The 19,028-nt window shown below is 32.2% G+C and overlaps 2 protein-coding genes and 2 non-coding genes across 6 annotated transcripts; 3 read left to right on the top strand and 1 right to left on the bottom strand.

Annotated features, from left to right (window-relative positions):
• Positions 1–150: 150 nt before the first annotated feature.
• Positions 151–2,588, top strand: LOC124828098 (zinc finger protein GAI-ASSOCIATED FACTOR 1-like). 3 transcript variants are annotated; one of them, XM_088113283.1, is made up of 4 exons: positions 151–444; positions 889–1,285; positions 1,604–2,385; positions 2,458–2,588. In XM_088113283.1, exons 1-4 carry the CDS (start codon positions 252–254, stop codon positions 2,586–2,588), a joined length of 1,503 nt encoding a protein of 500 aa, XP_087969409.1. In that variant the 5' UTR covers positions 151–251. The 3 variants fall into 3 exon arrangements, with proteins under 3 accessions (XP_087969409.1, XP_087969405.1, XP_087969398.1); XM_088113279.1 differs by having other exon boundaries at positions 1,604–2,111; positions 2,154–2,588; XM_088113272.1 differs by having other exon boundaries at positions 1,604–2,588.
• Positions 2,589–3,715: 1,127 nt separating this feature from the next.
• Positions 3,716–3,813, top strand: LOC148206315 (small nucleolar RNA R41). Its single transcript, XR_015783984.1, has one exon. It is a non-coding gene; the product is annotated as a small nucleolar RNA R41 (small nucleolar RNA).
• Positions 3,814–3,944: 131 nt separating this feature from the next.
• LOC148206316 (small nucleolar RNA Z155) lies at positions 3,945–4,020 on the top strand. Its single transcript, XR_015783987.1, has one exon. It is a non-coding gene; the product is annotated as a small nucleolar RNA Z155 (small nucleolar RNA).
• Positions 4,021–7,214: 3,194 nt separating this feature from the next.
• LOC124828116 (homeobox protein LUMINIDEPENDENS) lies at positions 7,215–15,547 on the bottom strand. Its single transcript, XM_047301347.2, is given in 14 exon segments — positions 7,215–8,244; positions 8,717–9,231; positions 9,234–9,263; positions 11,356–11,775; positions 12,284–12,372; positions 12,527–12,570; positions 12,653–12,704; positions 12,783–12,909; positions 13,594–13,687; positions 13,778–13,871; positions 13,961–14,304; positions 14,589–14,719; positions 14,826–14,853; positions 15,134–15,547. Coding segments are annotated over 14 exon segments (3,063 nt in total). The 5' UTR covers positions 15,308–15,547; the 3' UTR covers positions 7,215–7,323.
• Between the last annotated feature and the right edge of the window lie 3,481 nt (positions 15,548–19,028).

A 19,028-nucleotide genomic window follows, 5' to 3' on the forward strand; every position in this document is an offset into this window, starting at 1 on the left:
GTTGTCTTGACATAAGCATTATATATAATTATATAAGGCCAAAGAAGACCAGCTTCCAATATTGGTATCATGTTTCTAAGTCCTAAACACAAACCAAAAACTCTCTCAGCTTTTGTCTTCCTCTAGGGGGAGACTGGATTCTTCTTTGGATACACCAAAAAACAAGCCACAGCTTTTAGTGAGGTCCATCACCTATAACGCAAAATACAAACATCAGAGAAGACACACAGAACCTTCCATTACCCTCTCCAATGTCAAATATTTCAGGTGATGAAGGAAGCTTCTCCTCAGGAAACAATGGGGAAGAAGTTCATCAAGAAACCCAACACCAACACCCTCAAAACCACCTTCATGACTCTACTTCAGGACCATCTGCTGCTTCCAATACCAATGCTTCCACTAATCAACAAACCAAGAAGAAAAGAAACCTTCCAGGAACCCCAGGCAAATACTCAACTACCTCAACTTCAGTTTCCTTTCTTTTCTTTTCTCTTTTTTACTGATCGTAATTGCAGACTGACAAATCAACTTTTCGTGTTTGTATAGTTTAGTTTCTCTGCTGGTCAAATTCTAGAGAGATTCCATGTCCTACTCTGTAAACAACCCTCTATTCAAAAACATCAACCATTTAGTAAATATTTCTGAAAAGATTAATCTTGGCTAAAAAAATACTAACTTTAGATAACCTTGTATTTTTACTTCTGGTTATGGCTATCAAAGTAGGGAAGTTAAACATAAAGCGATATGGAAAATGGCAAAAAAGTTCCTGATTCGAATACTATGCATACCCTTACTATTTGTATAATGTTTTATCTGCTCAGTCTTTCTCAGTTTTCAGAAGTAGCATGGTATCATGTTATTTGCTAATGGATATGTTTTATGAAATAGACCCCAGTGCTGAAGTTGTTGCTTTATCACCAACCACACTGATGGCAACAAATAGATTCGTGTGTGAGATCTGCAACAAAGGGTTTCAGAGGGACCAAAACCTTCAGTTGCACCGCAGAGGTCACAATCTTCCGTGGAAACTGAGGCAACGAACAAGCACTGAGGCTAAGAAACGTGTGTATGTTTGCCCTGAGCCATCATGCGTGCACCATAACCCAGGTCGTGCATTAGGAGACCTCACTGGCATCAAAAAGCACTATAGCCGCAAACACGGTGAGAAGAAATGGAAATGTGACAAGTGCTCTAAGAGATACGCAGTGCAGTCTGATTGGAAGGCCCACCAGAAAACTTGTGGCACCAGGGAATACAAATGTGACTGTGGAACCATATTTTCCAGGTACAAACTCCTTTCTTATTCAATGCACACGGCACAGTTGAATTGAAGTGGTTATAAGAGAAATTTGCACTTTGCATAGATGATAAAGTTATCTAAAATCATGGATAAAACTTAGATGGCGTTCTTAAGAATCTGTATGCTTCAAGATCAACATAAAAGCTTTGTATTAGAGATTCTTAACTCTAGTTCTGATAAGAAAATAGTAGCAAAAAAAAGTATATTGCGTAAGTTTTCATTTTGACCTTGTTCAGACAACTGAGCAGTTAAAACTATTAAAATGTCCTCTTAGAGGTCTAAGAGTTTCTGTACATGGTGCAGGAGAGATAGTTTTATCACTCACAGAGCTTTCTGTGATGCATTAACTGAAGAAAACAACAGAGTGAACCAGGGTCTGACAAGTGGCATGCCACCAAACCTGCAGAATCAAATACCGGATCTTATGTCTACCATGCCTCTAAACACTAGTCCCAACACAGCTTATGACCCTAAGAACCCACTGAAATCACTCCCCCAAGAACTTGTCCCAATACCATTCAAGTCTATGAGCATGGGAGGGGGCATGTTCTCTACCAATGCAGGTGCACTTTTTGGTGGCCCAAAAAGCATGTCTCCTTCTTCTTCCAGCCTCCAACTGGGTTCCAACACCTCATCAAGCTTCAATTACTTGCAAGACAACAAAAACGGAGGACTAATTGCTGCCTCGGCTCAGATGTCTGCAACAGCTTTGTTACAGAAAGCAGCCCAAATGGGTGCCACTGCAAGCAATACCATTAACTCCCCCATGATGCAAAAAGGCTTTGTTAGTAGCACTGCTGCTCCTGATCATGTTTCTTCCACTAGGCCGCCATATTCTGGTGCCATGCTGCAGCATAACAACTCCTACGACCATTTCTCTCCACAGCCTGATCTCTCCAACATGGCTGGGGTGAGTGGTGGAGGAGCATTCATCAATCAGTTATTTCATAAAGGACAAGAAATTTCACAAGTTTTTGACACCAACACTGCCGGGTCTGCTATGAACGATGTGGGAATGTTCAGCCAAATGCCTCTGGGGAGTGACCACAATCCGGGATTGATGAAGAATGTGGAACAAGAAGTTAGTAATTGTTCTGGTTTGATCCATGGAAAAGACGTGGTTGAAAATAACCCAATGCAGCCATCAAGGTTTGGAGGGAGTGACATGACAACTGTTCATGACTTTTTGGGCATTGGTGGTTCAACTTCTAGAGTCATGAACCATTTTCATCACCATTTTCCACACGAGGATTCAGCAGCAATGGAGGAACCCATATGGGATGTTTGAGAGCAGATCTTTATCATGTATGCTTCTGATTATACAGAGTTAGTCACCAAACTATGGAACGTTTCGATGGTTAGAACTGGATTTGAATTAGATTATCTACCCAATTTCAATCAAACTTAATCCCAAACTCATAAATTTACTGCATTTGTCTCTCTAACCCAAGTGAGTTACTTCATCAAAATGAAAAATAAAATAAAAATCGATTGAGAAATGTCATATCGATCTCTTCATCCCCCTCTTTTCCTTTATAAATGCAAAGATTAATTTTTAAATGATCATATTATATTACCACTAAAATTAAGTTGTAAGTTGTCATAAAATGAAAAAAAAAAATCCTATTTGCATGTTCATAGTTTTTCTTTTTCCTATTTTTAAATGAAACTGGGCAAATTAAATGATGTTGAATTTACTTTCTTAATTAGTGTAAAAAATATAATAGGGAATACACATATTAATTACGTGACATGAGATTTATAGTTTCATTTCATAAGTACTTTAGAACTTAAGATGAAATATACAATTGTATTACATATTTGAAAGACCTATAACTGTTCATTTTAATTCAAGGAGGTTGGGGGAGTGGGAATAGCAGAGAAAAGAGGAGATGTTGATTTATAAAGAGGTAGTTGATAATATAAAAATTAGGAAAAAGTGTTTTTTGACAACTTTCTTATACTAACCTATAAAATATTAACATGTAATCTATGTAATCTATTGTTAAAAAATTATAAAAAAAAGTTATTAAAATATCGTGATCCTAAAAATAATATTTAATCTTTTCATGTATTTAAATTACGATTGTGTCCTACATTATTTTTTCTCCCCATAGCAATTCAGCTAATGGGCTTTTGAGAGTTAGCCCAACCTACACAAGAAGGCCCACGCCATCCTTTAAAGGACCCATACGTAATGGAGGACATTTTCGTCATTGGACACACGAATCCCCGTTTCGGCCACAAACCCTAACCCTAATTAGACCACTCTTCCTATTTAAACTCAGCATCCACACTCTTTCTCTCTGCTTCTTCCTCGTCTCGGATTTAACTCTTCGCTTTGGTGTGCGCTTTCAAGCCTTTTCGTATTCGCGTCAGTATCTAACTATCTTTCATGTTTGTTGTGTTTTGATTTTGAAGGCCATGATGTTGAAAACTACCTATTTTATGAGCGAATGGAAAATTGTTCCTTCGTGATTACAAAACTACCAATGGATCCTGCTGAGCCTTTAACTATAACTTCTGTTAGTTTTTTTCTTTTTTTGATTGTTTAGTTGGTAGTAGAATTTATCGAGTTGCGTCATTCTTTTGAACATTTCGAATCCAAAGAAGAGATAAAGAGACGCAGGAGTATGGAAAGAGCCGTTGAAGTGATGATATCATATTCGGAATTCATATCTGTCGAGTTTAATAATCAGACTACAATTATCTGATCTCCGGCTCAACCAGTCGAATTTTATTCTAGGCTGATTAGTTTGTATTTTTATTAATACTTTACATAAAATATTTTTTTTCAAAAATATATCTCTGACTTTAATGCTGTGTTCGTTTTAAGGATGATAATGTTTAAGGCGATTTGGAAGGACGGATTGAAGTTTTTTTTCATGTTCGTTTAAATAGATTTGAGAAGAAAGAAGGGAGGGAATTTTGCTGAACTTATTTCATCTTCGCTGAGGGGGAGAGATTTGTGGTGTGCGATTTTCTGTTTTAATGATTCTTTACTCATTTATTTTGTATTGCAGGTTGTATGTGATTTAGAAACATGGAAGAAGAAGGATGAGTCCCAAAATTAGAGGGAAGAAAGGGTTTAGACTTTTTTTTTCTCTTTTTAATATTCAAGAGTTAAAATTTAATTTTTATTTTTTCTTTTTTTTTAATAATTTTTATAATTATATATAATATTAATAATTATAATTTTATATTATTTTTATTACTAAAGATATTTTAAAGATATTTTAGTAATGTTTAATTTTTATTAATTAAACAATTTTTTTATCTTATCACATCAATCAAATTTTATCTTAATTTCTTTAAATTTTTTTTTAAATCCATTCTCATTTATTCACGTATCTACTAAAAAAATTACTTTTAAACTTATTCAAATCTATTCAAATCATTTTCTCCATAATCATTTTTCCTAAATCTCTACAAAAGTCTCTGCAAAATAACAAAGCCTAAGACAAGAAAATGATGAATTGAGATTTTAGTTACGAGATTGAAAGTCTGATTAAATTTCTAAATACAGAGAAAATATATTAATTACGACACAGTATTTATCATTTTTTATTTATTACTTAATTGGTTTTTAGAATATTATTTTAATAATAAAACTTTATTGATAAGGTTTTTACGTTATGGATTTTCAAACCAAATAAAAGTTATAGTGACTTTTTTTATTTACCTTTTAAATTTTATTTTATTTTATTTTATTTTTAACTTAGTAATCTTATTTTGATATCTATATTCTTACACTGAAAATAAAATAATAAAAAGATAATTGCAATAATTAATAAAAATAAATAAAATGATATTGTTCCACTAACCTAAACCAAAAGATTTTAATTTCAGTCCTAAATTGGTTTATGGTACTATTTATAACATTACAAATATATTATTGAAACTATGAAAATAGATTACACAATTCATTAAATAAGACTGGTCAAAATACATTTTTATCATATTGAAATATGTATAGTTTTATTATTTTATGAACAATTAAATATACAAGGAAAAATAAATTATTGCTTACAATTATCCAATTAAATGTGACAAAGTTATTAAATAATGTATAATGGAATAATTTTTTAATTTTCAAAACTACCTTTTTTTAATAAATACGATGTATTAACACTTTTCTGGCCGCAGTTCCAACTCTTCCTATGATGTCACCCCTTGTATTTGAAAGAAGGTATTAGCAGAAAGTATGATGTAACGATGGTCATAGAAATTTTATCGTCACAGAAATATAGTAATTGGTACAGAAATTGTGTTATTTCCTAAAATATGTTTTTACTTTCCCTTTATATGTTAAAGCGATAATCGATTCGGTTCACGGGTTAGTCACTTAATGAATTAATCCAATCTGATTCACTTATTAGCAAGCTAAAAAATTCGAATTCGACTCAACCACGGATTAGTGGGTTAAACGGATTGATTCACTAACTCTCTTAATTATGAATTATTTTTTAAATAAAAGAATTAAAATTATATTTTTTTTAATTCAAATCTAAATAAATTTTCTTCTGTTAAACATTAAAAGATAATTCAAAATAAAAAATAATATTAGAGACTTAAATAGATAAATCTATAATATTTTTCTCTCTTGAAATAATTTTTTTTATCTCATCTATAATATAATAAAAAAATATTAATTAATAATATTGAAATACAAAATAAATAAATAAATTAAATTAGGTGGGTTGGTAAGCCAACCCGGCTCACCACGGGTTCACCCGTGTAAGTCGGATTCTAAGTGAGCCGAGTTGAAAACTAATTCGCACAAAAAAAATTAAATTTTTTTCAAACCCAACCCGACTCAAACCCGTGGTGACCCATTTTTAGAACACTAGTTACACATCATCATGTAGCAACTTCTCCCGTTAGAAGAGTAATAAAAACATCATTTATACTGTATTTTTTCTGAAATAATAATAGTATGGTGTTTTTTAAACTAAAACGTGTCTGCTAAAAATACGGAGAATGAAATAGAATTATAGGATGAATTGGCGAATAGAAAATGTACAAGTCACTATTGTAATTTGTAAATGTAAAAATGTTGTTGACCTGACGGATTTCATGAGACTATGCTAAGAACTTAAGAGCTAATTTAAAGATATTTTAAACAATATTTTTTAATTTGAATAATATTCACTCACTTTTTACTTTAACTAGATTTTGTTAAAAATATAATCTCCATTTCTTAATTAGTAAATTCTACCCATAATTTGTAATATGATTAATTTAAACCAATGATTAAAAGTATATTAATTAAATAAACTAGTGTGCACGTGTCTTTTTTATTGTAGATGATCAATTTAATTAAAAAAAAATAAATTTAAATAAATAGTAATTTAATTAAAATAAAATAATGACAAAATTATCTTAATTAAAAATAATGAAGTTATTTAAAGGATAAAAATAAAAATATAATTATTTTATTTTAAAATAACAATTAGTTAAAAATAAAATTTATATATATACCTAAAAAAGTCACCTTTATAAATATTGATTAGATCAGTTTCAGTTCCAAGTATCAAATTTAGGATTTTGATGCGTTATCGGTTTCCTTATCCCATCTCTTGTGCGTCCTCAGTGATTGACCGGTTCCAATAATATTACGTACTATTCATGGCAAGTTTTCAAAAAGCCAATGAAATTTAACGCAACTCACTTTAACTTGTTATCTAAAAGCGGTAAAGAGCCACCAAAATGCTCAACTATTAACTAAGCCTAATAGTTAAAGAAAAAAGAATGAAACAGAATCAATCCTTTCCGGGTAAATTTTAGTTTTATAATATTCTTTTTACAATTAATAAGTGAGACTCATTAGCCATTACACTATAGATACTACAAATGTAGAACAGCGTCCTTTTCCAACAATCATTCCATGCTGATGATGTGGTTAAGATCCATCTGCACTCTCCAATAACAAGAAATATATTGCTATCAGAATTCAATCCAATTCTATACATCCGGAAAATTAATGAGTCAGATAAAATCACAAATCAATCTGAGCACAAAACTTATCGCCTCTGATCATGCCACTTTCTATTTCCCTGCCTGTCAGGGTCCCAGTGTTCAGAAGAACCCCTCTGTCTTGACCATTCAGGTCTATGATTTCTTCCATGATTCACTCTGGAATCTGGGTAGTTTCTACCTGGTATATACCTAGGATTTCTAGTTGGACTATTTTCAGGACTCCATGATTCAAAATCTTCCCCTCCTTGATTATTTCTATCCCAAAAACCAGATTGCCTGGATCCCCCAACCATTGTATTATAGTTGTTAGGATTTCTTTGAGAACTGAATGGAACATCTTGCCTAATTCTCCACGCGCTTTCAGACCCATGGTCTGATTTTTCGGTTTGTGGTGGGTAGGAACGGCTAGGGTTACGATAAGGAGGTTCGGTGTAATGGGCTTCCTGGACTATATGTTGTTGATGTCTTTGCTGCTGTGAGGCTGAATTTGACGGCGTTGGTGAGGGTAGCTTGAAGGATGACTGTGGGAAGGAATTAGACACACCCTCGTGTTGTACATTCATACTATGTACGGGTTTTACATAATTGGTGCCATTACCCCGCATTGCTACAGCTGAGTGAATGCCAGAATAGTTAACTGAAGGTGCATTGGTAGTGATTAAGTTCTTCTTCATGGTTAAGCCTACATTTGAGGATGGTATTTGTACATGCCCCAGTGGTTGTTGCTTTTCAGGATTAACATTAGTTGCCTGATGCAGTGAATATGGAGAAACTGTTGTGCTTGAGAGATGCCTCGAAGATGAAACCACTACTGCTGGCTGTTGCCTTAGTGCAGTAGTGCTAGTCATGGGAATCTGAGTTAGTAAGTTGGTAGTTGTCACTGCAGCATGGTTCTGGATAATTCTATCAGATGCTACACTTCGCCGTGAAAAGGGGTTTTTTGATGCTTCTGAGCTCCATCCATTCTGAAAAGTTAATAAAATGGGAGCACATTAGTTAATACAGTAACCAATACTTTTTTTTATAATTGATGAAAATATTAAGGATTTCAAAGATTTTATCACGTTGAAAATTGTAAAATGTACGAAAATATTGAGGGCTACTCTAAATGCCAGTACAACTACTCCAAGGGAAGTAGGGAACCTTGTTTTGCCTAAATTAGCTGTTTGATATAGACTATTTATTTGGTGCCACGCAAGGACCTGACCGTGCAAAATCTTGTCATATAAAAAGCACAAGAAAAACTTAGAAATCAATTGATTTATCTCAATTTGGCCCAGTCTATGCTATTATATTAAAGTGTTAGACGCTCTCCGCTCTCAACACGTATAAGCCAACATGGCTAAAGTGGGGTGTGCATGGCACTGTAATAGGAGACATCAAGAATGATGATAAGATCTTTGACAAATAGTGGTAGTATGAACTCAAATCACGCACCGTTCTTGGATCGCTTAAAGGGGTTGGAGATGGGAGCGAAACTTCCACCTTATCCGGGGCTTTTACACTCGTGCCATAGCTCCCATTTGTATTTTCACTTAAACCCAAGTTCGCACCTCCTCTCTTGATCATGTCAAGCAGCTTCACTACGTCTTCACCCGGTATGCTACCCGCTTGTCCAGAAGTTAAGGCAAATACCAACTCTGGATTTTTCAGCAGTACGGCAAGCAATTCTAAATCAGGCTCAGCAGGAGCCACACTTGTCGAAGAAGTGGAGGCCACCCCTTGAACAGTATGCTCTGCAACCTGATTGGGGGAAACTGTTATGTCTGCACCGTCACCATCTGGCAACTGTTCAATAGGAATTTCCAACGTCAAAGTGTCATCATAGTCCATTTCAAGGTCCCAAGGCTCCTTGGGGTTAGGTGGGATTTCTTGGATAGTTTTATATATAGTTTCCTTTTCCCTGCGGTCTCTGTTTCTCTGGACATCAACCTCTTTGCTGTTTTCCCCGCCCCAACGCTCCAGCTATCTTTAAGTTCTACTTCTGCAAAATAAGGAAAAAGGAACCAAAAGGGAAATATTTAAAACCTAAGAAAAATGGGTTCCAGAAACTTGAGAAAGGTGTTGATTACTTGAGTTACATCTTAGAAGAACCATAAAAATGATAGGTAAAGAAAAATTTATATCTCATTGCCACACCTTGTAGCACCTCAAATATATCATGTGTAAATTTATTTCAAGCAAACATCCAATTTTGTTTCTGAAACATTCGATCAGCGCCACAGCCAAATTCAAGAACAGTGACTGAAATTTCAAAATCTGGGCCGTTTTCCTATGGTGATAACTAGAAATAATCCACGACCTGATAACCTTGTAACTGTAATACTAGAAAGTTGCCCCATCACAACATTTGCTAATTTTATTTATACATTACAAGATTTACAAATTAATGAAATTAATGTACAAAAATCAAGCCCCAGATGAGGCAATTTTTTCATGATAAATGGAAAAGGAATAAAAGATAATCAAGCTGGTCATATTCGTTTATTATAACGATCACCGATCCCTTAATGAGTTTTCAAGGATTGGAGGCTGGGTGACAAATACAACAGACAGTACCACAGAGTTCACCAAACGAAAACGGATACTTGCTGTTGACAGTCCCTGTATATGTCGCGGCTAACCAAATTAAAGTTATAGACGCCCATCAACACTCCGATTGGATTAATTCGGTGCTGTAATTCATATCATGGCAGGTTGCAGTTTATATATACTCGAGACTTGCACGTTGCAAAACCGCAGTCATAACCTATACTACGTTTATAAATATGAATTACAAACTCATTCGTCCCACAGATATGAATTACAAACAGTGCTTCACTCAGATCTAAGATCATATTGCAAATTACAAAGGAATATCGCTACCCCCAAATGAAACATATATAAACCTGAACGTGGAATAACAAATGGAAAAGAGCTCCCTTTTTTATCAAAATCAAATTTCTTCCTATTTTTATTCATTACATGTAAGAAAATAATGAAATTAAATTTTAGAGTCTAATGTGTTCGCGTGTATGCTTAAAGTTAACTTTGAAAGTCAAATGTGTCTCCACCTGTGCCTAATACTGAATTACGGGGGCTTGGAACCCCTGTTGTATTTTAAGTGAGAATTATTTAATTTTAATTTATCTTTGGCCTGAATTATGGCATATACTTCTATCATTACTATTACTACACATCAATATCTCAGGATCATTGATCCTAGTGAAGCACCGATTTCCTTGTTGCCTTCCTCATTATAGCAAAAACAAAAGCATGGATTTATACCAGGCCACGCTCAAACCAATTCATCTATGCTTTAACTTTTGTTCCCTCCCATGAATCATGGCAAAGATGTAAAGGAACATGTGTAAGGAACAGAGAGCCTCTAATATCGATACATGTGAATTTTTTTACAATAAATTCGGATTGTAAAATTATTGTTCTTAAAAATATTGTATCAATGATCTACATGTTAATACCATTTTGTAGAACTGATCATGTCCCTGAGATCACCTCAATATTTAGTATAGCTCGTCGTAGACAATTATAAGTCCTCAAACGACATATTTTTAAGCCCATTCTTTATAAGAGATTTAGGAGTATCACGCCCTTTTATCACAATTGTGCAGATAAGATGTAGGGGAAATCAATCAGAAACATTGTCCGAAATTTTAGAATTGGAGGAAAATCCCAAAATCTTCAAACATATCCGTGTTAGTATTGAAACTAAAAAACTCAAGTTGTACATTTGTACGGCAATGTTTTATTAATCTCTTGAACAATACTAAATATTTAGACGTATTTACAACTGCTCAATATACAGAACATAAGGTTAGACCATGACTCTTGCTCTATTTATTCATATATAGGGTCAATAGAGTTAGCAAAGAAGCATCCGCTATGTCTTCCAAAAAAATGTGCAGGAAATTGACTAAGATCTACCTCTTTAATTCAACGTCCTGTCAATATGCTATTTTCTCAATATGTCTTATCATTCATTTATCGGCTGAGAGTTTCCCCAATTTTCTAGCCTAATATTATAGGACGTAAATTTGATATATTTGATGAAACCAATAAAAGAATTGCAAATGTACCTGCTGGTGTTTTCCATGGTATCTGAATCCTCATGCACTTCTCCCAGAGAGGTTCCTTCACATTCGGTTTTGAATAAGCTTCCAGCCTATTGCTGGTTTTAGAGGCAAGTAACAAAGGTTTCTTGTTTTCATCAATTTTGGGAGGAGTAGGAACTTTAGAAGAGCAAGCTGCAATACTGGCAGGAATTGTCTGAGGTTGTTTATTCAGACTATCAATCTTTGTTTCTTTACTTTCTTTTGAACCGGATTTCCCATACTTACTCTGCATAAATAAAGCACGCATTTTTGCTTTCTGGATATCATCAGCGGACATGGGCCGACCTTGACTTACAGACCCTGCTCTTGTCACCTGTGAACTTCTGCTAACTGACTTTTGGCCTGGCTGTTCCACCAATTGCACTTTTCTGCGCTCTCTAGATTCTGTTAGAGGGGTTAAGGAATAGAAAAGAGATATAACCTACATTTCGCATGACTCAACAACTGACATGAACCATAAGCAATTTTGAGTAAGAGGGGTGCTGACAATATTCTCTTCAATGCATTATTATTGATTAAAATTTATTGAGAATCGCAGTAAATAAGTAGCGCCAACATCAACACATAAATCTAAAAAATTTAGCCAATAATGATGTATTAAAATAAAGCATGTCAGATAATGTGCGGTTAGCATTTATCACAAATAACCCACCACTTTCGTCCTTGAAACACTATGACACTATATAGGTCCTCTTCAAAGATAATATTTGACATCAAAATAGTCCAAATGTTATAGTTCACTATAGCCAAACTGATATCATTCAATAATCAAATATACTATTTGAGGACCAATTAGGTATGCAAGTCAATTTGATAAAACGCTTTCAAGGATCAAATTGGGCATTAATTCCAATTTCACCAGTTAGTAAGCCTATTACAAATACAAGGATACGAGATGAAGAAACACCAAGTGTAGACTTTTTATTAGAATCATCCAAGCTAGGAGGCAACAATTTCGCAGCTTGTGGAGATCCCACTTTCCTGAACAGGGAAGAAAAACAAAAAGCATTTTCAAAACTAACAAAAGCAAAGACAATTATCTCAAACAAGTATGGCATAAAACTATTAAGAGAAAGATTTATTCAAATGAATGAAAACAGATGAATGGAAGCAATCACGAACAACCTACAAGTACCTGAAATTGTCCAGAGATTCGCTTGAAAGTGAAAGAAAGTCTTCCTGAGAGCAAGAAAGAAGCAGCTAAGAAATATGCAAACCGAAAAGGAGTTGCTAGCTTAAACTTATATAAGAAAACACTTACAGGAACATCAATATTGGAATGCCATGATTCAGAGCCCACAAATTGACCAATACTACAAAAAGTAGAAACCATAATAATTGAGAAAGAATGTCTAAACAAATTGTTCATGGAAAAGAGAATGCAAGCTTGCCTCTGAGAAATCAACTCTTTATGCCCATCACTAGAAGGCCTAACACCATTGGGCTTCTTTATTACTTGGTTCCTCGCTAATAATTTGCTCCACTTTGATAACAAAATCCTTGCCCTGTTTGATATGTCTGATCCCCAAATCAGTGAGATTATAATTCAAAAAGTTTATCAAGTTATTAAAATAAGTGGCATCAAACAGAACTGGTACGAAATTAAGATTTGACAATAATAACAGACATTGAACAAAATGAGAAGGAGGAAGTGTTACATCAGTCAACCAGAACACGACTTATACATCTCAGAATAAATTAAGATATATCTTATCTGCTATTTACTGTCTGATAACATTTAAAGGAAGAATAAGATTCAATTGTCAACTCCTCTTTCCTCCTACCTATCTCGCTCCTTCAAATATCACTAACAGCATAGCAAGCCACAACTAATGAATGAAAACCTGGACTTCATATTTAAAATGAATATTAAATCCCAAACACAGGTCTCCTGATCGACATTCCACAATATGAAGACAAAAACAATGAAACATGCGTATATGACAACTTGGAACCAGAGCTGTCACTATAAGAATAGTTGCCATGACCAAACAAGCTAACCACGTGCTAAGGTGTTTCTTTCTACTTCAAGAAAATGTCCTAGGCTGTTATCAAATATTAGCTCGTTGCAGTTATCATCAAATACATGTTATCCAGGTAAATCCAAGGACAGTATCAATAGACACCAAGAAGAAAGGGGAAGTATTGGGAACAGAACAGGTCGAGTGTGATGGGAACTGAACCAGAAAAAGATAAACACACCTGATGTCCTGTAGAACCGAAGTTTATTTACACTCTGCAATATAGCTGATATGTGCATGGGAATGGCTTTATGTAAAGGCAAATGACAAAGAACCTGTAAAATAATTAACCAGAGTGTTAGATAGTATTCAGATATGTGCCAATTAAATGCAACACAAAATATTAACCACGTATTTAGATTTACCTTCAAGATAAGAAGAAGGACACTGGTTTGCTCCTCAGCAGTTGCCTTACTCAACCAAGTAGCTAAAGTTATTCCACCCCCTCTGCTCAAAAACCTACAAGCATACAGCAGAAAAACTAAATCAGAAAATATAAATTATTATAGTTCAATATTATCATGCTATTGAGAAAGCTAATTGTGTACCACAACAATACTGAAAAATTCTGTATCGTCAATATCCACTCCATCAATCTCTCTTGCCCGGAAAATGTCTCTTCTTGTTGCATTAAACTAAAAATATTATCAACAAAATGTTTATCTGAATCATCTAGGTCAGGCAAGGATGCATCCTGTGTTGAACAAGATGCTTCTTCAGCATTGGATGGGACAGTAGAGTTTACGGAAGCTGGATTAATTAGTCTAACAGGATCAGGAATTATTTTATCATCGTGAGGATCTTCACAAGAATTGGAACCTAGTGCCCTCTCTTTTGAAAGCTGCACTAGTCTCCTCACTCTTGAGCGCTGCCCAGTGAAAAAGTCACGCACCTAAAACCAACATACAAAGATTCATAAATTTACGCAAAACAGGAACCAAGCAACACGTAATCTTAACATAAAATTCAAAAGTGAATACAACCCTCTTCTGTCAAAAAATGTATAATAGGTAATGATCTAATGACATCTTGGAAAGGACAACAAACTACAAACAAATGAGTAAACAAGAAAGGCAGTAAAAATAATATATCTCCATACAACATCTCAAATACATAGATCATTGCACACGAACCGTCGTATAGAAAAAACTCAACAGAAAGTAGAGTGATATAAACCTGCGTCGCTGTGACACCAAATAAAGCACTGATCTCGCGCAACTCCTTTTTGCTAATAGAATCTTTAATCGAAAAAATTGATTGCATGTAATTTACAGCCTTTGGGTTCAATAAATCCCTAGGTCTTTTTCCTGCCAATTTGGATTAAGTCAGAGAGACATTCAATATGAAACAAAGAGTAGAATTGTGCATAAGCCAGCAAAAAAGAATAAATCTTGTACCACCAAAAAAACCTACCAATTTTTATTGACAAAGCACCAGCTGCCTGCACCAAAAACAAACAAAAATTTGAACAAAATCAGACACTTAAACGACGACGCCTTAAAATCGCTTACTACAAAAGCAAAATTATAACCCGAATGAGTTCACAACTAATTCTACGAACGCTTCAAAGAGTTCAAATGATTCCGAGTACACAGCATAACTCTAGAAACGAAACGAAACTAAGAGGCTCTTCACTTTTTCCATTAACCAAAAGTAAACAATGAGATTATAAACAAAGCTAAACAAACCAAAGAGAGAGATGAAAATGTTTGAGAACGCACCATTTCTTGAGAGAGAGGGTTGACGCCGGTGAGTTTGCATTGCGTGACGACGATTTCCTGAAACTGATCGATCTGGCTGTGGAAGAGATCTCTCTGCGAAAGTAAAAACTTTTGGAACGATTCCGCGGAGTTCCCAATCTCCTGCTCCGCAAAATCTTCGTTCCACGCATCCATCGTTGATAACGAAGATCGAAGTTCCCTCGACGCAATGCGTAGCTACACGCATTTAAGTTAAGGTGATTGAATGAATCTCAATGTTTCTCTCTGGTTTCCAGTTCGGAACGGAACTGGTTAGGGTTTGGCTCGGAGCTAATTTTGGAGAGAGAAAGTCAGATAGAGTACTGCTGTGTCGGATGAGACGAGAGAGAATTAGGCCATGTTCGGGACTTGGGTCGAATTTCAGGAATTATTTTTTAGGCTTATGACCATTGATGTTAAAAAATATAATTTGTGTATTTTATACTGAATTTATGTTTAAAAACTAATTAAAACAAATAATTTGTGTACCACAAACTAAATAATTTACTGTATCAAAACTAAAATAATTTATTGTACCGAAAATTAGATAATTTTTATTTATTGTACCATTAAAAAACATAAAAAAAAATTATCTAATGATTTGAACCAAAAATGTATAAGTAATCTGACATTTTATTATTTTAAAATATAAATAAACATAATTTTTTATGTGTGGAGATAATAAAAAACATTTTAATTTGTAATTAATTTGACATGGAAATGGCATAAAATATAGAATGTTCATGATAAATTCTTCTTCTTTTTTCTGTAAATAATATTTTTGTTTAATTTTGAAAACACATTAGAACTTTCTTTAAGGTGAAATGAGTTGTTTTTGTTAAATTATTATGAATCTTTTGTTGATGATGTTAGTCAATGTATTTATTAATATTAGGTATGGTATTCTTGTTGCATATTGGGAATTTATGTTTGTTGTGTTTTTATTTTTTAATAGATAAATGTATTTGTAGTTCTAAATTTGTTGTGAAACTAAAATCTGTCTTTGTTCCAAAATTTTATACATTTTGTCTATAATATTATATTTTTTTTCTACTGATTTATTTTTATTACGGAGGGAAAAACAAATATTTTGTTGTTTGTCTATGACAATTTATCTGTGAGAGATGATTTACCTGTTCTTTTAAGGGGATTTGAAGATAAATTTTTTTGTCTTTATTTGAGTGAATTTGGAAGTAGATGAGAGTGAATTTAGAAATAAAATTTGTGACAAATTAAAAAATTTATTTCCAAATTCACTCTCATTTACTTATAAATTCACTCAAATAAACGATAAAAAAATTTATCTTCAAATCCCGTCAAATCTACTCAAAAGAACAAGGCCAATTCTTTTATCTAAATGACCTTACTTTTGTTTGAATTAAGGCTGCATTAGACACTTATATTCCACCATTAACCACCATTTCTCAAAATTTGCAATAGTCTTACACTTCTCTCCTCAATTCTATGCCCTCTCTGTATATTTATTTTCATTTTCTGTTTCATTCAATTCACTTTAAGGGTAATAATTATTAAAAGCTATTATCAGTTAATTAACTAATAATATGATATTTCCCCTTTTCAAATGCATGTGAAAACAGACAAATTGTTTAAATGTTTCTCTTTTACTATTTCGTACTAACAGAAAACAAGTACTTAATAATAATATCAATTCTTTTATAATTTAATATTTAATTAAAATTATTTTCAACCAATCCTTTTTTATAATAAATTACACTTATTATATATCTTATTTTTAATGTCACTCTTATAATATATTTAATGTCAATCATCATCATTTGACCTATACAAATTTGTCATTTGTAATTCATTAAACAAGGCAGTCATTATAATTTCTTTTCACTCAAACCATTATCTTCTTCAAAATATAAACCAATGTCATTAGTTTTCAATTAAAAAACCAGTGTCTTATACAAACATACTTCTTACCCAGCTTAATAAGAATGAATACATTTGCAATCGAAAGTTTGAAGAGTTCAAAATACTTTTAGAGTTTCAACAGAATATATTTGATCTTATGAAAATTCTAATAAAATAAAGTGGTTAATTTTATTTCTTTATCTATATAACACATGGACAAAAAATTAATACCAATAATATAAATAAATCAATATATAATTAACATGTAAATATTAATTTTGTAAAGTTAAATTATATTTAAATTCCAGATTTTAAAATAGTATGTGAGGTTATCTAATAAAATTGATTTAAACTGTTATACTATAAACCTTCTTAAATTATAATGTAATCAACTTGATAAAGAAAAGTATAATTTTATAATTACTTGTAAAAACGTGAAAGAACAAACAAACAGGTGGGCTTGATAGAACAATATAAAATTTAGTATTTTCTTAAATTAAATTACAATATTACAATACAATTTTTTACAACAAAAATACATTAGTTATAGTAATGTCTTTCGTGAATCAAATATATTGAGTTTATTCGAAAAAAAGTATTTAAAGATATGAGTTTATTAATTCATTTATTATGTATTTTCACAAGTCTTTAAAAATAGATAGAATTGATTATATTTGTTAAATTTTATATGTACAAATTAATTTTAAATGTGATTGTATCTTTTTTATAAATAGATGACATTTTATAATAAATTGTTCGAAATTGCAACCAACAAATCCCATTTAGTGTTTTTCTCATTATTTAAGTTAAAAATGTTTTCAATTATTACTTTTTGTTAGAGAATAAATTTGCATTTGATGTTATTCTTTTGTTTTATAATTGCATGCCAGATATTAATCACTTTAAATTTTAAAATAACTAAAAAATAAGTGAGTTTAAAATTATGTATTTAAGAGGTTAGGATCAATCATATGCTCCATTAAAAGCAAAAATAAAAACCTAATGTGAAAACAAAATAAACAATGGTATAACTAAATGCCTAGATTTCTTAGGACCATTTAGTCAACACTCTTAAAGTAATTGCTACTAATTTCGTATCAGTACAATAAATAATTTTGTATTTACCAAATCATACATTTTCCACCTTTTTTTAAAATATATAAATACTTTTAACTTTTGTGGACTGGGACATTAATAAGTTTTTTTTTTCCTGTATAGTTTTTATGCCAGTGAAATTTTGATATTCATATAATGTAGTTATTTATAAGATAATACACTCTCAATAAAACATCAAGAAAATTATAATTCTTTTTTATTTAGTCTTTATAATTCTTTGTTTCTCTGCCAGTGAAATATTTAATTCTTTTAATAATTTCAATAATTGTTTATATAAGAAAAATAATGTTAACAAAATATATTTTTTATAAGTTTAAAATTCTTAGTAATGATATATTACCGTTAATTTTGTTTTCAAATAAACAAATGTACCAATTATTATAGATTAAACGTGATCAAATTAAATTAATAGTATTTAAAATTTTATATAAATTATACTTTTTTATTACGTTAAAAATAAAAACTTCGTTTGACATTCGAGATATGCAGAATTATACACGGAATATCCTTATTTGTCTCTCTCTTTAGCTCAAGGTCTTCGTCCACTAGCAGACTTTTTTTAAAACTATACATGACTATTATATAATAATTCATCCTCAATCGTTAAAATTTAAATACAGTGTATGAATGAAAACAATTATTAACATACAAACATGTTCTATATAATATAAATCTAAATATATATAAATAAAATTTGTTAATATTTGATATTAATATGAAGCATCTAATCACTCTTTTATTGTTATTCATTTCTAATAAAATTTAATATAAATATTTATGATATAATCATGATTGAGTAATTAGATTGAAATTTTATTACAATTCTGGAATTTATCTGTAATATATTTTAACAACTCTAAATAAATACTGCCATGACTACAAA

This window comes from Vigna umbellata, chromosome 1 (genome assembly GCF_029865625.1).
Source record: "Vigna umbellata cultivar VRB3 chromosome 1, Vumbellata_1.0, whole genome shotgun sequence".
Classification (NCBI taxonomy): Eukaryota; Viridiplantae; Streptophyta; class Magnoliopsida; order Fabales; family Fabaceae; genus Vigna; species Vigna umbellata.

Coding starts and splice junctions, on each gene's coding strand:
- LOC124828098 (XM_088113272.1), top strand. CDS start 252: ATGTCAAATATTTCAGGTGATGAAGGAAGCTTCTCCTCAGGAAACAAT. Junction 445..888: donor AAACCTTCCAGGAACCCCAG/GCAAATACTCAA, acceptor TTTATGAAATAG/ACCCCAGTGCTGAAGTTGTT. Junction 1,286..1,603: donor TGTGGAACCATATTTTCCAG/GTACAAACTCCT, acceptor TACATGGTGCAG/GAGAGATAGTTTTATCACTC.